Source organism: Rattus norvegicus, chromosome X (genome assembly GCF_021556685.1).
Source record: "Rattus norvegicus strain SHRSP/BbbUtx chromosome X, alternate assembly SHRSP_T2T, whole genome shotgun sequence".
Classification (NCBI taxonomy): domain Eukaryota; kingdom Metazoa; phylum Chordata; class Mammalia; order Rodentia; family Muridae; genus Rattus; species Rattus norvegicus.
Window position 1 is genome coordinate 122,612,695 of NC_141554.1, and position 23,528 is coordinate 122,636,222.

Sequence of the window (23,528 nt, forward strand, 5' to 3'; positions counted from 1 at the left end):
TGAGGAAGGATACTTCATATTCATTGAAGTGTAGAAAAATTTACCAAGATGAAGTCTCAATTCTGAATATCTATGCCTCAAACACAGGTGTACTCACAGGTGTAAAAGAACTATTGCTACAAATGAAATATACTTCAACAGCCCAGTCTCACCAATTTGCAGGTCATACAGACAAACATGAAACAAAGAGAACAATACGAAGGCTCAAGAAAACTAAGAGCCAGGTCATTGAGAAAGTCAGTAAGATAGACAAGCCCTTACCCAAACTAAGTAAAAGACACAGAGAGAGAGAACTCAAATTAACAAAATATTTCACCAAAACACAAAAGAATATACTTGCTTCTAAACACCTCATAGAACCTTCTCCAAAATTGTTCATATACTCAGTCACAAAGCAAGCCTCAACAGACACAAGAAGATTGTAATAACCTTTTTGCATCTTATCAGACCACCATGAGGTAAAGTTGGACTCCTAAAATAACAGAAACAATATAAAGCCTACAAACTCATGAAAAGTGAACAACTCCCTAATATATGACCACTGTGTTAAAGAAGAAACAAAGAAAGAAATCCAAAAACTTTCTAGAACTCAATGAAAATGGAGTTACAACATACCCAAACTTATGGGACAAAATGAAAGTGCTAAGAAAAAGCAAAAATAGAGTTCTCATACTAACAATTTAAAAGTACACCTGAAAGCTTTACAAAAAAGCAGCAAACACATATAAGATAAGTAGACTGCAGGAAATAATCAAACTCAGAGGTGAAATCAATCAATTACAAAGAGAATAATACAAAGGATCAACAAAACGAAGAGCCAGTTCTTTGAGAAAATCATCAAGCTAGACAAGCCCTTTCCCAAACTAACTAAAAGATGGGATACAATACTCAAATTAACAAACTCAGAAATGAAAAGGGAGACATAGCAACAGACCCTGAGGAAATTTTTTAAAAAATCATCAGGTCTTACTTCAAAAACCTTTACTTTACAAAATTGGAAAAATTGGAAAGATCTAAATGAAATGGATTTTTTTTAGACACCACATCTTAAATCAAGATAGATAAACATCTTAAATCAAGATCAGGTAAAAAGTTTATTCCTATTCTTCTTAGCTTTGGCCTTTTCATAGTGTTCCAGAGTGTACAGAAGTTCAGAGAGGAAAATCTGTCTGGTCCACTGGAGATAGGATGTGAGGATAGGGAAGACTGCAGTAGATGGTCTACTACAGGAATGGGATAAGACTGGAGCATTAAATTTGAAGGAAATGGGGGAGAAGTGAAGATCTGCAGTAGGCCTACTTGCTTTCTGGACTGGAGTGTCCTCTGTCATATTACCCAACATGCTCACAAGTTATTTTTATTATTTTCCTAATTTCAGTGTGATTAAGCAAATACATCTTATAGTCCCCCTGAATAGATCAGCATGACACCCTCCCAAAGATGGTAGCGTATATCCCAATTATGTTGGCATTACTATGTAAAATATATTGTATGCTATATATCAAATAGCCATGACTTTGTATATATTCTCTTTCTGCCTTAACCATTTCCGTTGTCTTTCAATTCAACTGTATTTAAAAACATCTCAAGATTCAGAATCAGAAAGTCATCATGACTCACTTAATGATAGTGATGCATCCTTGTGAAATACATCATTAATTTATTTTACCAATGTGTGCATAGCACATAATACATCTATACGTTTATAGAAACTTGGATGTTCAGTCACTAATCAAGTCATCAATAAGAAAAACTTTCTACATGATGTTACTGTCAGTCTAAAATGTATGTTTATTTACATATAAACATTTTATATGTAAATAGAAATAAATTATAACATAATATTGAAAATATAGTATAATGGACATACAAACTTATGACATAATCGTTTATTATCATTACTAATTATTATATCTAACACATAACTGTAATAAGGAAAATTTGTACACAAAACAGAAAAATATGTACATTCCTACCAATATCTCCACAAAAGCATAAGTAATGAACTATCCTATGTCATTACGATGAATTCATAGGGCTTTCCATTATAATCTTATAGGACAGCAGATGTATATGCTTCCATTATTAATAAGAATGATGTGTGGTATTTAACCATGTTAAATTTTAATAATTAAAATAATTTAATAATTAAAGTTTCAATAATGCTAGCACTTACACAGCACTTACTATTTGCCAAACCTGCTATCTCTCTATCCTCATTAACATTACAAGCATACACATACCATATTACATGTATTTCATCTCCACAATCGTTTCTGCCACAATGGTATTATGGCTCCACTTTACAGATGATAAAATTGATGTTTAGAACAGTTTACGTTTCTCAAGACCATACTCCTACCACGAATAATAACCAGAGCACAAAGAACTCTGTGGAATATGCTATTTCCATGCGTCATCCAAACTGTGTAATCAAACAACTAGCAGAGATATACTTTCACACCTGCATAAACAAGTCTATTTTTTAAATCATTTCTTTAAATTCTTAATCTACCTCAGGGAGTTCTAAATGGCTGACATTAATTCCTTGGCAAGCATATAACTGGAATTTTAGCAACAGAAATATATACATAATCACAGGAAGTATTATTTGAAAATCTTATTGGGACTTTTACTATTAATCCAGGATTGTATTTACTCACAGATAATGTTTTTAGAATTAAAATTTTTAAATCATAATCTCCAGTGACTATATGCTAGCTCTTCACATTTTATAGCCATTGTGTTTTCTTGGTATGTTCTCTGTTTTTTCATTAGCTCAAAACACAGTGCCACCAATACTCTTTATCTGTTAAACAGTTATTCTCTTATTAATTAATAAATAATTCCTATTTTAACTAGGTGTAAAATAGTATTTATTAAATAGCTTCTAAGTTAAGTATTTAAAATAGGAGAGAGATTATATAGTGTATAAAGTAAATTGTTTCTATAAATACCGGTTGCGGAGTATTGCAGCAACCAATTCTCCTCTGTGCAGAATGTCCATCACTTCTCGGGGTTGAGCAGACCTATTCAGGAAGAAAAGAAGCCAAAATTCATTATGAAGGTCAGTACTGAGACTTTTCAAAATGATGCTGTTTGAAAGTTTTAAGCTATAAATACATATATCTACTGACCATGATACATCTTGTGAAAATTATTGAATCATTTTACAACTAAGAATATTGAAAACCCAATGGTGGATCATTAAATACACCAATAACATTATTGATAATTTCATGTGAAATCATTAGTTAACAAGTGTATATAGACAGTCAACCACATATAGAGAAATTTAGGTAAAACAAAATCAGTAGGTTTGAGGAGTCTGTGGAAAGTTAGGTAAGACAAAAGAAATGAAAAGTGTAGGGTTACTGCAAATATTTGTTATACAAAACATAGCACTCCTTCCCATATTAATGTGGGAACTCAGAGTTTGAGAAACCCACAAAGCTATTAGAAGTAATTGCAGAAAATACAGGCCATACATTTACAAGATCTTGAAATCTTAAGCATTAAACAACAGGTAGCAATTTTGTTTTTCTTGAAATAAACGGAATTGGTTTCATGGTTGTTTTGGTTTAGTTGTTTGCTTTAGCAAATTGAACTATACCTAATTCTATTTTTCTGCAATAATGTCAATTAAAAAGGTGGAGTGTATATTATGTATTTATTCTCTTTGAGTATGTTGGGAAGCAAAATGCATATTTTCTTTTAATGTTCATTTTAATAAAGTCAACTCATCACAATAGAAGCATGATGTGTCAGATACAATTTATTTTGTTTGTAAAAGTGTCTGCTCTGAAGGTTTACAGACAAATTAGGGAGATAGGTTCTTCCCCAGCCCTCTTCAGGCTTTTTTAAGAAACAGGAAAAAAGGAAGGATATGGTCTACTTAGAAATGTTTTAATAAATAGGAAACAAATCAAAAGGCCATATAGCATGTGCTATTTTCACATCATAATTTCTGCTTATAATCACTGTTGCAAGTAATCAAGGCTCTTACATGAAATTAAAAACTTAAAATATCTCAAAATGAAACAACATTGGATTTACCCTTTCTTTAAAAAGTTTCAAAATAGTGAGAGAATTTTGAGATGTTGTAAGGTTGGTGTTTTGCTTAGGCTCCACGGGGTATTTTTAAAGGACATATGATAAAGCATCAAAAACCCAAATGTACCAAGATTGCTCCTAGGAATCTAGATAAATAAGATGAGCAACACAGCCCTGTTTCACTAATTAAATAGACATAAACTATAAAGTTCTGAAGCTAAGCATACAAACTTATACTCCTTACCGTCGTTTGGATGCATACCCCCTGAAAGCATTATGTTGGAAAAGTTTAACCCACATGTGGCAGTGCTGGGAGATGTTTGGTTTTGTTAAATGTTTGACTCATGGGGACAACACCCTTATTAGTGATAATTTCGTGGAGTGTTTCCTCATAAAATGATGTTTCACTTATATGTCTTTCGTTTGGTTTTTTGTTTTTGTGGTTTTGGTGGGTTTATTTTTTGAAATTTTTTTCAATTTGGTTGCAGAGAGGACGCATACCATGGCATGCACGAAGAGGTCAGGCAGGGGTCAAATTGTGGGAGTAACTGCTCTCCTATCTAGTAGTGCTCATGATTGAACTCAAACACAACCAACTTGGCAGCACTTTTTTCTGCTGTGCTACTACATCAGCCTTTGGTCTCCTTTTAAATGCATGTACTCACTATTACTTACTCTCCCCTCTCCTTTCATCACTGTGGTGCTTTGAATAGGTGTGTCCCTCATAGATGCATGCATTTGAATGCTTGTCTATAGGAAGTTGCACTATTAGGAGGTGTGGCTTTGTTGGAGTGGATGTAACTTTGTTGAAGGAAGTGTGTCACTGTGTAGGGGAGCTTTGAAGTCTCCTATGTTGAAGCTCTGTCCAGTGTGAAATCAGAGCTTCATCCTCTTCTGCTACATGTGGATCAAGATTTAACTCTTGGCTCCTCCAGCACCATGTCTGCCTGCATGCTGCCATGATTCCTTCCATAATGAGAGTGGACATTGTGTAAGCTAGCCCCATCTAAATATTTTCCTTTGTAATGGTTGCCTTGGTCCTGTTGTCTCTTCACAGCAATAGAACTGAAACTGAGACAAATCACCTTCCACAGGGTAAGTCAAGAAGATCCTCGAACCTCGATTTTAGACATCTACTCTACAGAATAGTGAGGAATAATTTTACTTTATCTGTGAATTATCCTTCTTAGGGTAAATAATTTCACAGCAGCAAACCAAGAAGACAGGAAGTGTGTGTGTGTGTGTGCGCGCACACACACACACACACACACACACACACACACAGACACACACACACACAAACAAACAAAGAAAAAAAAAACCCTAGTACCAACAAAGGAGATTGGAAAGAACATTTCATACTGAAAGGAAAAAATCCACCAAGAGGATATCTCATACCCCAAATGCAAGGATTCTCACATTCCTAAAAGAAACATTACTAAACCTTAAAGCGCTCATTGAGCACTGTACATTAATAGTGGGAGACTTCAATACTACACTGACACCAATGAACAGGTCATCTCCACAGAAACTAAACAGAAATAATGAAACTAATAGATGTTATGAATCAAATGGACCTAACAAACATCTACAGAACTTTTCACCCAAATGCAAAAGAATATACTACTTCTCAGCACCTCATGGAACCTTCTAGAAAACTGATCATATAGTCAGTCACAAAACATGTCTCAACAAATATAATAAAATTGAAATGCCCCCACCCCGTATCTTATCTACCACCACAGATTAAAGCTGGACTTTACCAACAGCAGCAACAGAAAGCCTACACAGTCATGGAAACTGAACAACTCCATACTCAATGACCACTAGATAAGGGAAGAAAAAGTAAAGAAATTAAAGACTTTAAAGAAAAGGAGAGATAGAGGGAAACCTAACCAGGCAGGCACAGTAACTAAACAGATGTACTTGAGCTGCCCTGAATGTTGTTGGTACATGCCTATGATCTAGAAGCCAGAAAGCAAAGGACTGTGAGTTTGAGGCCAGTCTGAGTGACATTATGAGACCACACCTTTAAGTTTTTCAATCCCTCCAGAAAACAAAAGAGGAAAAATACAGGAGAAAAAAGCACACACTTCTCACTGCCCGTGACAACATGATAAATAAAAAGGGAACTCAATCACTACTCAGAAAATACACCTGACGTAGACCTAATTGTAGTTTTATCCTTTAAAATAGTCTACTCAGCTCACTAGAAATAAAACTGACCAAACTGTTTCTGATAGTTGAGATATCTTACATAAGTCAAGCAATTTTTCCATAAGCATTTCAGTAATTCACAAATCTAATATTTTAAGGATCTATCATATTTCAAATAGAGATTCCTATGGCTTAATTATATTTAATTAAAAACCACCATGTCACTCCATCCTTATCTGTATAGGAAGTAATAGCTTTAAAAATAATAAGATTTGAGATATCCCAAATTAATTTCATATTACCTAATATAAACCTTATTTAGGAATTAAACTTGTGTTGAAAGAAATTTTAGAAGTTCTATAATAGTCTACCTTCATTTAAAGTTGTATTAAGTCCTGTTTTAAGAAAAAAAGCTGACAGGACTGTTGGGGATCACTAAAAACCACAAAATTTGAAAATTATGAAATTTTTAGTTTAATCATCGGAATTATTTGGTGAAAGGATATATTTTACCTAACTTTTTTCTTTTTACTGAAAATTGATTTTAATAACATATTCTGATTATAATTTCTTCTCCTTCTACTCCTTCTTGTTCTTCTCCATACACCTCCCATCCAGACCTACTCCCTTTCTAATTCTCATTCAAAAAAAAAGACTCCTAAGGGATAATAATAAAATAAATACAGATAAAATAATATAAATCAAAAACAGAAAACATATAACAAAACAACCAAAGAAAAGACCCAAAAAAAAGAGTACAAGAAAAAGCACATACACATATAAGGACATGCACATTCACATACACAGGAATCCCATAAAAACCTAAAACCAGAAGCCATAATGTACACACTGAGGGTAGATTATAAAATGTAACAGAGAGGGCTGGGGATTATTCCAGAGGTTCATCACTGTCTACTGCACACAAAGTACTTAGTTCTATCTCTAGTATTTAAAAAAAGTTACAGAATGATAAACTATCATCTAAGCTCATAGCTAAACCGTACCTGCCACATGGAAGAGCTCATACCCCAAAATGCCTACATGCCAACTGCTGCAGTAGATGGCCATTTCTTTCTCATAAATCTACGTTTGAATACTACTCAAGGTATGTTTCCATATATTCACGCCTTGTAAACTGTGTAACATTATGAACTAGAGCAGTCATACTCTCCTAAATCTGTTTTTACATTGTGTAATTGAACTAAGTGATCAGCTTGCTAGCTTCCCACTGACTTCTGTTGCTTTAAAGCTGTAGGTTTCCAAAAAATGGGTTCATTTCAAGAGTTACTGGCGACTATTATCAGGGAAGAATATCAATAACAATTCTCACTATGAAGTTGATCTGTTTTTATATCATTCTTTTTTTTTTATGTAGCACTAAACTTGGAAAGAGCTGCTCAGGCTACATAGGACAAATAATCCTTTCCTTTCATCATAAGTTTAGGAGTGTTTCCATGATGCTGTCAGCTCATTGTCAACTTCATTGGATTTCCTGGGTCCAGAAAAGTACCAAGTATTTCTAGATCCAAACTACCACTTGAATGAAACTCCTACAGTTCCATCTGATTTTTGTTTTCTTTGGTGGAGAGACAGAGTGGATGGCACACTCTTCTCAAAACTTCAGATTTGTTTCTCTAGTAACTGAGGCAATGTGCCCATGTTATCACCATGTAGTCACTACTATCTTGCTGTCCATTCAGTTGCAGTAGTGTCACTCTTTCCTTCTCAACAAGGTCCTTCATACTTTCTAACTTTGTCACTCATAATAGACATGGGAATGTCTAGGAGTTTATTGTTGTTTATGACATCATTTGTCATTCAGCAACTGATCATTTTTGGACTGATGATTATATTGCACTCCTATTAAGAAAATTCTCTATTATTTTCAAGCGGTTACTGGCTCTATTTTTCTATAATTAAAGGAGCTAATTTTCTTTTAACAAACATCTATTGAGTGTCAAATGCCAGGCATAGCTGACTCAATGTCTTGCAACTCCACTCTTCGAAACTTTTGATTGCCTACCATGTCTCAATTTGAAACAAACTTAATTCTGCTAATCACCAAAATCTCACCCCTTCCTGATTACTCTAATTAAGCAACTGAAAAATGAAAAAGACTGTGCATATCCTATAATCTCTTACTCTTAGAAATCAGTAATTTGTTTCCACTGAATCCTGCTACACAAGTCTTACAAGAAAAAATATAAATCAAGGGAAATATTCTTTGTATCAGTGGTCCTCAAACTTGAGCATAAGAAACCCCTAGAGACATGCTAAATGCAGAGTGCTACACACAGTTTCTCATTCATTTACGATGGAATGAGTCCAGAGAACCTGCATTTCTAACAAGTTCCCAAGGGACATGGCTGCTGCACAATTGTGGATGACAGACTAAGGACTAATGATTTACAGCTAACATAATGTTTCTTATGCATTGTGTAGAAAATCTGAAAATCTGGCCAAGTTAAGAGTCTCACTGTAAAAATGTTGATCCTATAAAAGGAAGGACTGCTTTTATTCCATCAATGTCATATTCTAAATGCCATGGAAAAAGATCACTTACTCATAAATACCAAATTTAGTAAATACTTGGAGAAAGCCCCAAAATAGATGTTAAAAGGTATATATTTTCCAAATTTTACTTAAGTACATAAAGGAATGAAGGACCTGAGAAAATGAATATTAGATGCAAGTACAACATATCCAGGGACAGACAGACTCAATTTATATAGAAGCTATTTTTTCCCTCAGTATAATTTCAATAAATTCCTTAGAGAGAAGAATGGGAGGAATTAAATGAGTTGTCCCTATAGTTTTTGGCATTTGAATGCTAAATTCCCAGTTGCTGGCACTGTTTGGGAAGGATTAGGAGGTGTGGCCTTGTTGAAGGGAGTATGTTACTGGAGGCAGGCTTTTTAAAGAATATATATATATATATGTATATCTATATATATCAGTGAATATATATACATACATAGATGCATATATATATATGTATATATATATATATATATATATATATATATATATATATTTCACTTTCTTCAGACACACCAGAAGTGGGCCTCAGATCTCATTTCAAATGGTTGTGAGCCAGCATGAGGTTGCTGGGAATTAAACTCAGGACCTCTGTAAGAGCAGCCAGTGCTCTTCACCACTGGGTCATCTCTCCAGCCCCCGGAGGAAGACTTTCAGAACTTAAATGAGCATACCATTTTTTTGTTTACTTTCTCTGCTTCATGCTTGAAGTTCAAGATGTGAACGAACCCTCAGCTATTGCTCTCAACATCCACTTCTTGATGACTGCTGCCTCCACTATACCATCATGATCTCTAAACTTCTGCAGCCATAAGCCCAGATAAACTCTTTTTTCTATAATAAGTTGCTTTAGTCATGGCATTTTATCACAAAAATAGAAAAGTAATACATACAGAGAGCATGGATATTTTAAAGGATGAGTTTATAATTAGGTTCTATTTATAGAATCTATATATTAGGAAAACTAATCACGTGAAAGTTTCCCAATTGCTATTAAAATACACTAAAAATAACATTAACTCTAATATATAGTACTAGTGCAAGGTCAGAAAAGTGTCTTGATAAAATGTAATATATATGTGATTATTAGCTATTAGCTATATTGTGAATGTGATAATTGAACTCAGGAATAAATATGAATATTTCAAAAAACAGTTGGCAATGGTAAGATTATCCAACACTTGGTAAAGATAAAGGAAGACAAGGAGATCATTACTTGGAAGTCTGCCTAATCCAAATCGTGAGTTCAAGACTTATACACAAGACTTTGTCTCAACTCCACCCAAGGTCACCCTCCTGACAAAAGAACAGTGGTTGGAAAAAATGGCTACAGGCAGTACAAATCCCACTGGTATCACACATATATATTACACATAGATTAAGTATCTGAATACAAGTAAGTAGAATTATAAAAGCAGAAAATCAAGAACACAATTTAGTAGATACAATGTCTTTCTAAGGTCTGACACAAAACTCAGATGCAACAAAGAAAATGGTTTAGAACCAACGGATAAAGGTGCTTGGCACCAAGCTAGACAACCTGAGTTCAATCACTGGAACACATGTGGTAGAAAGGGAAACTAGTTCGACACATGTATGTATCAACTCACACTCAATAAATACATGTAATAAAAATATAAAACAAAATGGTTTATGAGTTTGATAAATTTTCCTTTCAGAATGTTACAATTTCTTATGTCAAAAAAGACCATATGCTCAGACAAAGGTAAGGGGCAAGAAGACCTGCAACAAAATCATTCCTTAGATCAATGGTTCTCAACCTTCCTAATGCTGTGACCATTTAATATATTTTCTCATGTTGTAGTGACCCCCAACCATAAATTTATTTTCATTGCTACTTCAGAACTATAACTTTGCTACTATTATGTATCATAATATAAATATTTTTGCAGATGGAGGCTTGCCACAGTCAAAGAATAGCTGCCTTAGAAAAGCAAAAGCAAAGGTGAGCATACCCATGAACAAGAATTTGACGTTAGCTTGCACAGAACAATGACAAGGAAAAATCAACAGTTTTAAAAGGATTCTAAACTTCTATAATATATTTACATTTGAAAAGAGAAAAACAGAGCATGGGAATTCATAGCTACCCTAGAAATATATTAATCACAGGCAGTTTTCTTCTCATCAACAATTTCAGATTCAAAATAAACTAAGATTGCTCTCAGACTCAATTTACCATCAAAAACTATTTTGTTGGTCAAGCAATAGTAATAAAAAAAGTGAACATAAAAAAGAGATTACAATTTATAAAAAACTGATTTTTTACATATATACTATAAACATATATGCATATATAAATATATAAACATGTATTTATATATATAAATATATTTTACAAATACATGTCTTTTTAAAGCTTCCAATTTGGATTGACTAAGCAGGTAAGCTCAGACTGTTTTCATCCCTAATCTTTACTCTAAAAGGCCTAATTCAGTTTGTCCCATTGAACTGTAGGTTAAAAATTTAAGCAGTTTTATGCTATAGTAATCACCTTATTGGAAAGCTTTTTAATCCAAAGATAATGAGATATATGGGTTATGTAAACACAAAATAAACTACATATCTAACCCAATGGAATGTGATTGCACTGAAACTGACTCTTGATATCTAGTGACCATGAGCTACTTTATAGTCTTATGGAAAAGCACAAACCAACAAAATGCAGTGTTCTGGAACCCAGTCTCAACTTGTCCACTGACAACAGGACTCCCACACCTAAGGCTCAGAAAGAACTGAAGAAGTGAGGGCAGGAAGATTGTAAGAGCCAGAGGAACTGAGAGTATGCTGTGAGATTGTGTCCCCTAGAAATGACAAAAGCTACACCCAGGAAATCTCAACAACATGGCTGCCTAAACATGAACTGAAGAAGGACAACAGCAGACATGCTAATGCAGAAAGGGGACAGCTCATGAGGTCTCACCCCTACACAAAGAACTAATAGAAGCAACCAAGGAATGCTGAGCGTGGAAAAGTAGCCTTCATCAGGGAAAAGCACAGCAGTCAGTAATCCAATACCAAAGAATCTGTTCTGAAATCATACAAGGAGCATTATACAGACTAAGCAGTTTATATTTATGTATTTTGTGATATATATTATACAATTGTTCATATATATTCCTAAATACACTGTTTATATATTTGCAATTGTATAAAAGGTATATTTGTATAAACTATATATTTTTGTTTATAATATATAAATAACTGAAGAGGGAGGCTTGAAGGGAGAAAGGAAAAGCAAATGGTGTAAGGTTTAGCACTGAATTCAAAATGTTGAAGGAGGGACTCTTTATAACAGGTTCTTAAACTGAATATAAAAACCAAGTCTTTTTCCACATAAAGGCCTGCTAGATAGATAGTGGCATCTTATTTCCTAAATTGACCTCACCACCTCCAAAAAGGTGCAGGCTTCTAAAGCATAAGCATAACACAAATACACAATCTGAATTCAGTCACAGGATTGTGACTAGGAGACAATAGAGCAGTACATTACCCAGTCCTGAAGTTGTAAGGGGTTGTTTAAAATTTTTGTAACAAAGATATGTAAGAAAATTCTGTAGAAAGATGAATAAGAAAGAAAGAAAGAAACCAATTAACATTATTCTTAATCAATGAAAGACAAAAAACTCTTGCCCCCAAAGATCAGGAACAAGATTAAGGATGTTCCTTCTAATTGCAGCAATTCAATACTATGGTATAACCTTCAGACAGGGAGATTAGTTAAGGAAAATAAATACAAAATGTATAGATTAGAATAGAAGAAGTAAAGCTATCTTTATTTCCAGGAGACTTGAGCCTACTGATACAAAACTATTCTTAGAGTCAACTAAGCATTATCACAAGTGAAAATCAATTTCAACAAAATTGCAAGCCATAACATCAATATGTAAAACAAAAAGTTTACTTCTACACACTTGATGAAAATAATCTGAAAGCAGAACATAAGACAATCCCATTAATATAAAAATGAAATAAATATTCATAGTTTATATGACGCATACATAGCATATGCAATTGTCTATATGAACAGAATACAGATAAATAAAACAATTGAGAATTACAAAACTTAATTCTCTTTAAAACATTTTAATTACTACTATTTTATGAGTATACATGTCTTGACTTTATGTATGTCTGCATACTATGTACATGTCTGATACCCACAGAGGCCAGAAGAGGGTGCTGGATCCTCTGGATCTGGAGTTCCAGACTGTTGTGGGCTGTCCAATGTGGGTTCAGGAATTGAACCCAAATCCTCTGGAAGAACAGCCAGTGGCTCTTAACCACTAAGCCATATCTCTAGGCCCTGAACTTAATTCTTATAACTACAAAAAAGGAAAAAAGACACTAAATAAACTTGAATAGGTCTTGTCTCAAACTTGGGACCCAACTGACTTTATATCCCTAATATACAGATATAGTGTACCATTCTTCAGGAATGACAATGAGAAAACATGAGAGGTACTGAAAAGAACTGCAAAATGACAGCTCAACCCTGTGACTCCAAGTGACTCCATTGACAGCTATTTGGCGCAAACTCTGATATTTGATGCTAACAATCTGTCATACTATAATTAGTTTATCCTTTGGAAATACAGCCTTTGAAGTTACAGCAAAAAATGATTTTGGTTTTTCCTTTCTGACCTTCAAAAGACTGCACTCTGAATTCTGTTTCATTGAGTTCATCTTCCATTCCCAGTTCTTGTATTTTAAAAATACTATCAGGAATTCTTCTCTTTTCAGTATGGTACATATTTGACTTTATATCTAATATTTTCTTTTTTGTTTATTCACTTTACATTGTGCCCAATGCCCCTTCGTAGTCATTTCCTCCCACAGTCCTTCCCCCATGACCCTATTCTCCTCTGAGCAGGTAGGGTACCCCCTGGGTATCCCCTTAACCTGGCACATCAAGTTTCTATAAAGCTAGGTACATCCTTTTCCACTGAGGTCAGACAAGGCAGCCCAGCTAGAAGGACAACATACCACATGTACAGGCAGTCAATAGCTTTTGGAATAGTTACCCCATCCCTGCTCCAGTTATCTGAGGCACACATGAAGACCAAGCTGCATATCTTTTACATAGGAGTGGGGGGTGGCTAGGTACAGCCCGTGTATGTTCTTTGGTTGATGGTTCAGTGTCTGAGAGCCCCAAGGGTTCAGGTTACTTGGCTCTGTTAGTCTTCCTGTAGAGTTCCTATTCCCTCCTTCCTCCTGTTCTTCCATAAGAGTACCCAATCTCCATCTACTGTGTGGGAATACTTAATAAAATATCAAACTTTAATTTAAATCAAATAAGGTTTACTCAAGATAGAGAGGGACATTTCATCACCTGTGAGAAGCTGCCTGAAAGTCACCTGTGTCCTCAGTGTGGAAGATCAGAACCTGGTGAGATTGTTACCTTTTTAAGCCCCACTAATATTTCTTCCCTAGCTACTTTTTTTTTAAACAGCCCTAAGCACACTGATTATAAAATGCACAATCTGGGCAAATGAGATGGCTTAGCAGGTAAGGGTGTTTGCTGCCAAGTCTGACAATCTGAGTTCAATCCCTGAGCCACACATGGTGATGAGAACTGACTCTCTCAAGCTGTCCTCTGACCTCTGTATGTTCAATGTGTTCAGTGTGGTGTGTACACACTCTCACCCCCTCCTGTGCCATAAATAAATACATAAATAGTCTATAAATATTTAAAGGCACAATATAATATTTTGTAAGGATTTTCATGCATATTCTTTGCTACAAAGTCAGTAATTTTGTGATTTATACCACAAATCATATGGTTGTGCTTTCAATGTTTTCAAATTAAATCTGAAATACACAAGCAAATTACTGATTTTACTGGCACGGCTATTTAGGTTGATCTCTAATTAATGCAGATAAAAACATACATGTGAAGGATAGTTTTGCTTCTATAATATCAACACTAGATAGCTTAAATTTGTTTTTTTATAACTGTGAAAAACACTTCACACTGTAAATATTGGTCTTCACCAAAATTTCAAAAGTACACCTTTTTTTCACATTAAAAATATGGTATTGGAAATACCAAGTTTCAAGTATATAAACATGAAGAGCTTAAAATACTTCTCCCTAACGTTTAGACAGACTATGCTTTCTTCCTTCTGTTTGTTTAGCCTGAAAATGAAAGGTCAGCATTCCCCTATTCCCTCAATCCTCAATTTAGGCTGCATTAATGTTTAGAATATATGGACCAAAAATGTCTCTTTCTCAAATGTAGAAGCTTTAGCTATTTTTAAGTATTGATTCATCACTTTAATGACCCCTGAAAAATCCAGGTGCTTAGCGGCTAACATTAGACAACTACTGTAACTCTCTCACTCTGCTCCAGCTATGGAGAAATTGTTACCGCACATTTACAATAGTGTCAAGTATATAGACAGGAAAACAAGCTGGGCAGCTCCTTGCCTCTAAGCTTTTCTGAGAGGGTTTTATTCATAAGCTTATGAGGGCAGGAGAGACCGTTCAGGGGTTACCAGAGCATAATGTTCTTTCACTGATTCGGTTCCCAGAACCCATCTATGGAGGCTCATTTTTTTTTTTTTTTTGCTTATCCCCACAACATACCCCCTTTCCTAGTCTAACACCTTTGCTCTCTGTATTCCTTCTGTTTCTGACATGCTTTTACACATTCTATCAACAACTTGGTAGTGATTTAAATTCTATACATAGATAGATCATCCCCAAACTCTTCCATATTTAAGGCAGAAGTCATTACTCTTTGTGAATTTTTACTTTATATATTCTCTCTCTCTCTCTCTCTCTCCCTCCCTCTCTCTCTCTCTCTCTCTCTCTCTCTCTCTCTCTCACACACACACACACACACACACACACAAATTGATTACTTAATTGATTAACTAAACATTTAAAAAAAACTCAAAATACTTTGTACAGTAGATTATGTGGAAAAGATTCTCACCATTCCTCACATGACCTTAAATTTCAGCCTTGTCATATATTTACTGGGATGTTTTTTCGTGCATTTTGATTTCTCTTCCTTGGATCCAGAATAATAATAATACTTCTTAAAGGGTGTATGTGAAAGTAGAATAAAATGACTTATATTCAGTAGCCATCTAAGCAGAAAATTAGTAATATGAGTCTTCTATATGCCCCTCCTTCCCTACTCATGGATACCTAAATTTGAATATATTTAAACTAAAACTTGTTAAGAAATATGTGATAAATGTTTAATATTTTATATGTCAATTTTCTTTAATTCACAGTCCTTCCATTGTTAGAAGAACATGACATTCTTTGAATGAAATGATGCCAAACGAAGAAACTAATGTCTAGTACTGGAAATCTGGCCCAAATCCTGTGGAACATCATACCTCTATTACTATTATTTTGCTAGAAGGACATACTATCAAACTGCCTTCTAAACACTTACCATTCATTTGTACTAGAGAAGCTCTCCCTCCTCATCAGAGAAGCTTCTATATGTTGGAGGTTATAGGTAATGTTTAGATTTGCAACTGGTTACAAAGTAGAGAATAAGGGAGTGTAGTCTGTGGAGTCCTCAGCCCTGAATCTATATCACCTCTTCTCTCACCAATATTCAGGGAACATCACAGGAGGCAGAAAGACTGCAAGAACCAAAGGTCAGAGAAGAATACCACAAAGTAATGTCTTGTAGACCTGAGCAGGCTATGGCCATTAAGAACTAACAGTAACTATGGTTACCCAAACAATATCTACATAAAACTTGTACAAGATCAAAGCAATAAACACCCTAGCATGGAGAAAGAAGGGGCTCACGATGTCCTATTCCGAGCTAAGAGATACAGGCAGTTTACGGGCACTGAGGAAAGGAGAGTTAGCTTTCTTCAGACTTGTGACCAATGGAAGGTTGCCCATGCTTCAGTTGGTACCCTGCATCCATGTGCACATAATAACTGCTCTGTGGACTCTGGTTTATTAAAAGAAAGAAGATGGCAAGAAACTGGGAGGCTAACTTGAGAGAGAGAGAGAGAGACAGAGACAGAGAGAGAGACAGAGAGACAGAGAGAGACAGAGAGAGAAAGAGACAGAGAGACACCGAGACCAGGAGGAATTAAGGGAGAGGAGCAAGTAGAGCCGGGGAAGGACTATGCTCTAAATACATTGATTGTATCTGTGTATGAAATCACCACAGAATGCATACATTTTAAAATAATATGACAAAAGATTACCCAATGGTTAAGATATTGAATAAAATCTATTTTTTTGAAAAAAATGCAGAAATCAGTACAATTCATTCCTTGCTATGTAAAGTTTAAAATTCATTTTTAAAAATATGAATCAGCTATTCCTATCAGAAATTTTAGTACAGCCAACACCCTTCTCAATCTCTGAGGACTGTATTCCTTCTTCCCACAAGATACACATGTCAGATGGGCGGTAGTGGCACACGCACTTAATCCTAGCACTTGGAAGGCAAAGGCAATTGGACCTCTGTGAGTTTATAGTCAGCTTGGTCTACAGAGTGAGTTCCAGGAGAGTTATTATTGTGTGTGTGCATGTGTATGTGTGTTGATTCTTTCTAATCAGCAAAGCTGACTAGATCAGACATGGAAATTTTCCTAAACTAAATTAATTGTACTGTATCTTCTAAGACACGTAAAAGAGTAATTCCAGTCTTGCTACACGGAAACTCAAAAATTCCTGGCAGCCATGTGTAGTCTGAAGAGAGAAAGAGAGGGAGGGATGGAGAGACAGAGAGATAGATGGATGGCTGGACAGACAGACAGGCAGGCAGGAGGACAGGCAGAGAAAGGAGTCCATAAAAGGGAGAGAGATGAAGTAGAGCTGAGGACAAATTGTTGAAAGAACTGCTGACTAAGTTACTGACTATTCCTTCTGTTTCTGACATGCTTTTACACATTCTATCAACATCAAGGTAGTGATTTAAATTTAAATTCTATACATACATAGGATCATCCCCAAAGAAGTCATTACTCTTTGTGAATTTTTACTTTATATATTATAGCTCTCTTATAGTACTCATCCCATCCCACTTTATCTCATAGTTGCTTCCTTGCTTCCAGTCATAAACTCCTCAAGGCCAGGTGTCTAGCCTTGCTCCTCTGAATACTACTACAGCAGCTGCCTGTGTCATACCCTATACATACAGTACGTTCTCCATATTTTCAGTGAACTATAGCCATACTAAATATGTCTCACAGTTCCAGAGAGCACCAATCCAAGAGAAAGGAAAAAGGCAGACCTGGAAAGCCAAACACTCGAATAATAAAGTACATGGATGCTGTTTCCTCACACTGGCCAGGAATCTGCAGAGAAACAAACCAACCAATGGGATGGTGACATGGCTGAGTGAATATATATGTGCATATATACACATGCTACACCACACACACATATATGTGTGTGTTGTGTGTGGTAGATGTGTCCATGTGTATGATTTCTATGTGTTTCTTTCTAAACCAGTTGCAAGTAAACTAAACCGAAAGCCAAATTTCAACACATCATGAAAGGAGAAACAAAAGAGAAAAATGTTATAAAATAAAAATTTAACTACCATAATTACTGATGCTAAAATCCATAGTGCCCAAATAAAAACTAGAGTAGAAACTCCTAACTATTTTAATACAGCCTTTCCCTGTAAAGATACACATAAACAGAATCTAGCAGACTGCTGTAGCCAGCAAATAATGAACTTTGGCAAGGCATAGGGAGATAGAAGTTAGATTGCTTAAGGAAGTAAAAAAAAAAAAGTATATTGAACCATGAATGCAACAAGTGTCAGCTGAGTATCTATTATAGCAGTGCGAGCCTCATGAAAATGATGGGTATAATGCACTACATGAACTGCTTTTACCAACCAAGGTCATCAAGCTACCCTGAAAGCTAATAAGGATGTTTGATCCATTTTTACATAGCCTCTCTGGAGCTTGACCCAGATGATTATTCTCCTAGTTAACTTCCTCCGCCTCTTATTCCGTTCACCCAAGGTCTCCTGGCTTTGACAAACCACTGCTTCAGGTCTCCCGTTCTCATGTCTTAAATGTCTTCTCACATTTTATATATTCCTTGGGCAATTTTGGTTTCAGCTACCATCTGTGTGCTGATTACTTCTAAAACACATTTGTTTAAACATATATTTTTGACTATTCTATTATGGTAAGAAATAATCTCATTTATATTTATGTTTCTATTTATTATTTTTAAAAGATTTATTTGGTTTTAGGTATATGAATGTTTTGCCGAAATGTATGGAAAGTGCACGACAAATATGCAGTGCCCAAAAGTGGCCAGTAGAGGGCACCAGATCCTCTGAAACTATAGTTATAGGCAGTGGTGAGCATTCAGTTCTGGGAACTAAACATGGGTCTTCTAAGAGAGCAGCAAGTGACCTTAACCACTGATCCATCTCTCCATTCCCAGAACCATCTATTCAACCATTTAGGTAAATCGCACAGTATACATAACTGGCACAAATTGTCTTTTTGCCTTGCTGTGAAATTGATCCCAGGGCCTCTGACAAACCAAGAAAACTATTGCTGATACATGCCCAGACTCTTGTAACATGCCCAAATTATAACTACCCATGTTAGCTTACCGATTTAATGTCCCCTCTCAGGCTCTTGCATTCTCGGGCACTAGATACAAGACGCTTCTCAGACCAAGGAACACACAAGTCCCAAACCTTTACTCTTCTCTAATTTCTCACTCCTTCATCCATCCCAGGTCTGAAATCTTTGACTGTCAATCAAGTTCATCTGTCCTCCTCTCCCTTTTCTTTATCAGATCTTAATTTGCATTAGTCTGCTAAACCCTTAGCCTCCAGGCTTCTCTCCTTTTAATTAGTTCTACAAACTGCACTCTTGAGTTTTTTTTTTTTAATCTCTATAATTCTATTCTGAAGTCAGTCTTTTGTTTAAAAATCACTTCAAGGGCTGGTGCTCTTCCAAGGAACCTGAGTTCAGTTGCCAGCATCCATACCAGGTGGCTCACAACTGCCAAATTCCCAAAACTCCAGCTCTGCGGGATCTAATGCCCTCTGTGAGCCCCATAAGGACCTGAACATGCACACATGGCACACACAGCAGACTTTTTTCATTGGTGTGTGTGTGTGTGTGTGTGTGTGCGCGCGCGCGCACGCACACACATGTGCCTACATGCCTGAGTGTGTGCCTGCGTGCGTGCATGTGCGTGTACCGTATATGACTTTAAAATTTAAAAAGAAGCTCCTTAACAATCACCAATGTAAAATGCTTGCCATGTTCAAAAACTCATTGATTGCCTTGAAAAACTTGTGCTTTTTCTGTATCAGTAATATGCTCCAACCCAGATCACACAGCAAACAATGGCACCATCCTGAAACTGTCACATAAAATGCTCTAGAAGTTTACGTGATAAGAGACGATTATGTACCAAGAAAACCATGGGTGAACCCCCACCCCACACACACACACACACACACCATACAGCTGGGTAAGGCTAGCAGTTAACACTAGTCTGCCAAAGACAGCTCATAAATATGCATTTAAAGAGATTTTGGATCTTTTGAGAACCAGTTTTTTTTCAACCTACAAGGGCTGATAGATTTATGTTCAGGCATTTACTTCACAAACAAACCATTAGAATCAACATTTCAACTGAGGTCATAGTGCCCCTTTATACCAAAGAGACTCGTAAGAAGGAACAGTTTTTACATGCAGATTTATACACATAGAACACTCTGGTTGTCAGAGGATACCAAGGTCTATCAATGGCTCTAATGAGAACCCCAATTGAGAAAAACCCAAGGAAAATGGGATAGGAGAGCCAAAGGGGGAAATTTTTACTCTGTCATAAAAGTGTAAGTGAAAATTTTAAATATTTATGAAGATGTCAGTTTCTTAATCTAAAGTATATTACAGGTGAGAAAGGACCACTAAAAACTGCTCAAGGTTCTTTACAGCCTTGTGAAAGTACACTTTAACTCACAGTGACCTACTTGACCAATATATTGAAAGCAAAATTGAGTTAGGAAAACATATAAACTATCAGAAATGAGTCAGTAATATACAGAAAAGCAGGTAGACTGTCTGAGGAGCAAATTGGGACTGTTAAAAAGCATCAGTCATTATTTTCTAACTTGAGATTTCTTAAAATTAATTTCAAAATTATTTTCTTCATTCTTTACTGACGCTTTTATTGTTAAACACCATATGGGGGAAAATACTGTGTCTTTGGTTCCAGATAGGTTTGCATTTCTAGATAATCAACTGTTGTTTCCGTAGCCAATTCTGTATTGCACGGATATTACTGTAGGAAAAAGAGCAACAGAGGAGATGTAGGCATTTTCCTCTCCCTGTGACTGTACATTATAAAAAGTTTAATTTATTTCGGTCCCCAGCTCCGAAAAAAAAAAAAGAAAAAAATTTTAATTTATTAAGGGTCAGAGGATGTAGTTTAGCTGGTAGAATGTTTACCTAGTATGCATAAAGCCCTGGATTCCATCTCCAGCACCACATAAACTAGGCATGATGGCACACACCTATAATTCAAACACTTGGAAGGTACGTGCAAAAGGACTGGGATTTTTGAATCCTCCATAAAATGCAGAAGGGAGAGAGTATACATTCTGTATATGTAATGCATGTGTGTGTAAGAGTGAGAGTCCTCATGTATGTCAGTGTCTATATGTGGACTTATGTACACATGTGATGCATGTTGGATACCAGAGGACAACCTCCCACAGTGTTATCCCACAGGCAATATCACCATGTAGACAAGACTAGCGAGCCAAGAAGCCTCAGGAATTCCTGCCTCATCTCCCCATGTCCACGTACCCAGTACAAAGAGTACAATTATGTGGCAGTACCCCTGAGTTTTTTTTAAAAACCTGGGATCAAATTCAGATCCCACATGCTTATAGTTTATTGACTGGGCTATATATTCAGACTTGAACGTGGTAATTTTTTTGATCAAGCAATTTTTCTAAACTCAATAATAGATTACAATATCCATGTCTCAATATTAAACACATTAAACTTCTGAATAACAATCACTGGGTCAAACAAATCGAAACAGAAATTATACTCAAAAGTTTTAAACAAAAATGTATATAGAAAAGTCTGTGGGGCTAGCAAGATTCTTGAGCAGGTCATGGCCCATGCCATCAAACCTATTAATCTGAGTTCAATCTCTAAGAATCACATTAAGAAAGGAAATAAAAATCTGTTTTCTGACTTCCACACATGTACCATGGCACATATGCTTCCAAACATGAACACACACACACACACACACACACACACACACACACACACACACACACACAAATGTAATTTTAGAAGTCTACAAACTATGAGTAATATCTAAGACAATGTTTAAAGGAAAGCGTAGAGCCTTAAATACTTAAACTTAAAGACAAAAATGAATGTACTAGGCATTCTGCTTCATAAGCTAGAGAAAGAACACAGTTAAGATCACAGCAAGTACAAATCTAAGCTAGACAAAGCATGAGCCTAGATACTGAGGGACAGAAGCAATGTGTATCACAAAACCATTGCCAGCTGGTAACTTAGCAAGATGCTGTCTTAAAATATATTTTAAAAAAAGCTTTAAAACAGGATCAGCCTTAGCTCAGTGGAAGAGTATTTTCCCTCGCATATGCAAACACTGTATTTCTAGCAGCACAGGAAATATACAAATAAATGAAATAGAAACAAAAAACAGGAGCTGGGACACAGAAGTTACAGAGACTGAAAAAGATTACCTTTTCTGTTAGGTTGTAAGGAGATACTTACATAAAAGTACAAATTGAGAAAACCTTCTTATGAGTCAACGTGGATCCAACTTCCCATCTGTATGCTGCAACTGTACCTCTAGACTGTTCTCTCACAAGTATACACAGAAATGATGTGCACTGCTGCTTAGAAAATCAACTGCAAAGTCTAGACAAATACAATATCTATAGGTCAAAGACTATCTAGATATGCTATACACTTATTTTCCAGTAGCTAGCAAAGCAAAAGTTATTAAGAATCAGGAAGCAGACTGGAACAGGGAAATCAGAAGCACAATGTCCACGCTACACAAAAGATGAGGACTTTAATGCTACATAGTGTGGGTGTTCTTGCAGGGACTATAAGTAATAACTCCTGACGTAACTTGTAGAGCAGTGGTTCTCAAACTTCCTGATGCTATGACCTTATAATACAGTTCTTCATGTTGTGGTAACCCCAACCACAAAACTATTTTTATCGCTACCTCACAACTATAATTTTGCTACTGTTATGAATCATAATATAAATATGTTTTCTGATGATTTTAGGTGACCCCCATGAAATGACCCTTTGACCCACAAAAAGTTTTGCAACCCACAGGTTGGCCACCACTGTTGGAGACAAGCATTCACAGAAGTTTTATTAATAATTAGGCAAATAGGGGAAATAATTTTTATGAATTAATAAAAAGTGAAGTATACCTATATAATAAAAATTATTCAGTATTCAGTCATACAAAGAATAAAGTTTGTATCCATTGCAGACATACACAAACACGTTAAAGCAAAGAACAACTCTAAACACCAAACAAGAGCCAAGTATTTTCTCCCAGGAATACGATTTTTCAAAATAAAATTAATAAATTCAATTCTGCATAAAGAACTATAGGCAATGGAATTTCCTCACTGCAAATGGAAGAGATAGTCTTTCCCAGGGAAGAACTAACCGACTGATGGTCCAGTGGCAAACAGTCAGTCCTGAAATCATACACACAAGTATCATTATATGGACTCAACAAGT

General features: G+C 35.7%; 1 protein-coding gene across 4 annotated transcripts in view; it reads right to left on the bottom strand.

Annotated features, from left to right (window-relative positions):
* Klhl13 (kelch-like family member 13) overlaps positions 1 to 23,528 on the bottom strand; it is a 157,259-nt gene that overhangs the window by 96,996 nt on the left and 36,735 nt on the right. For all 4 annotated transcript variants that reach the window (NM_001401133.1, NM_001401131.1, NM_001100854.1 and 1 more), the window contains 1 exon segment: positions 2,958 to 3,029. In NM_001401133.1, coding sequence (NP_001388062.1) covers positions 2,958 to 3,007 — 50 coding nt within the window. In that variant the 5' untranslated portion in view covers positions 3,008 to 3,029.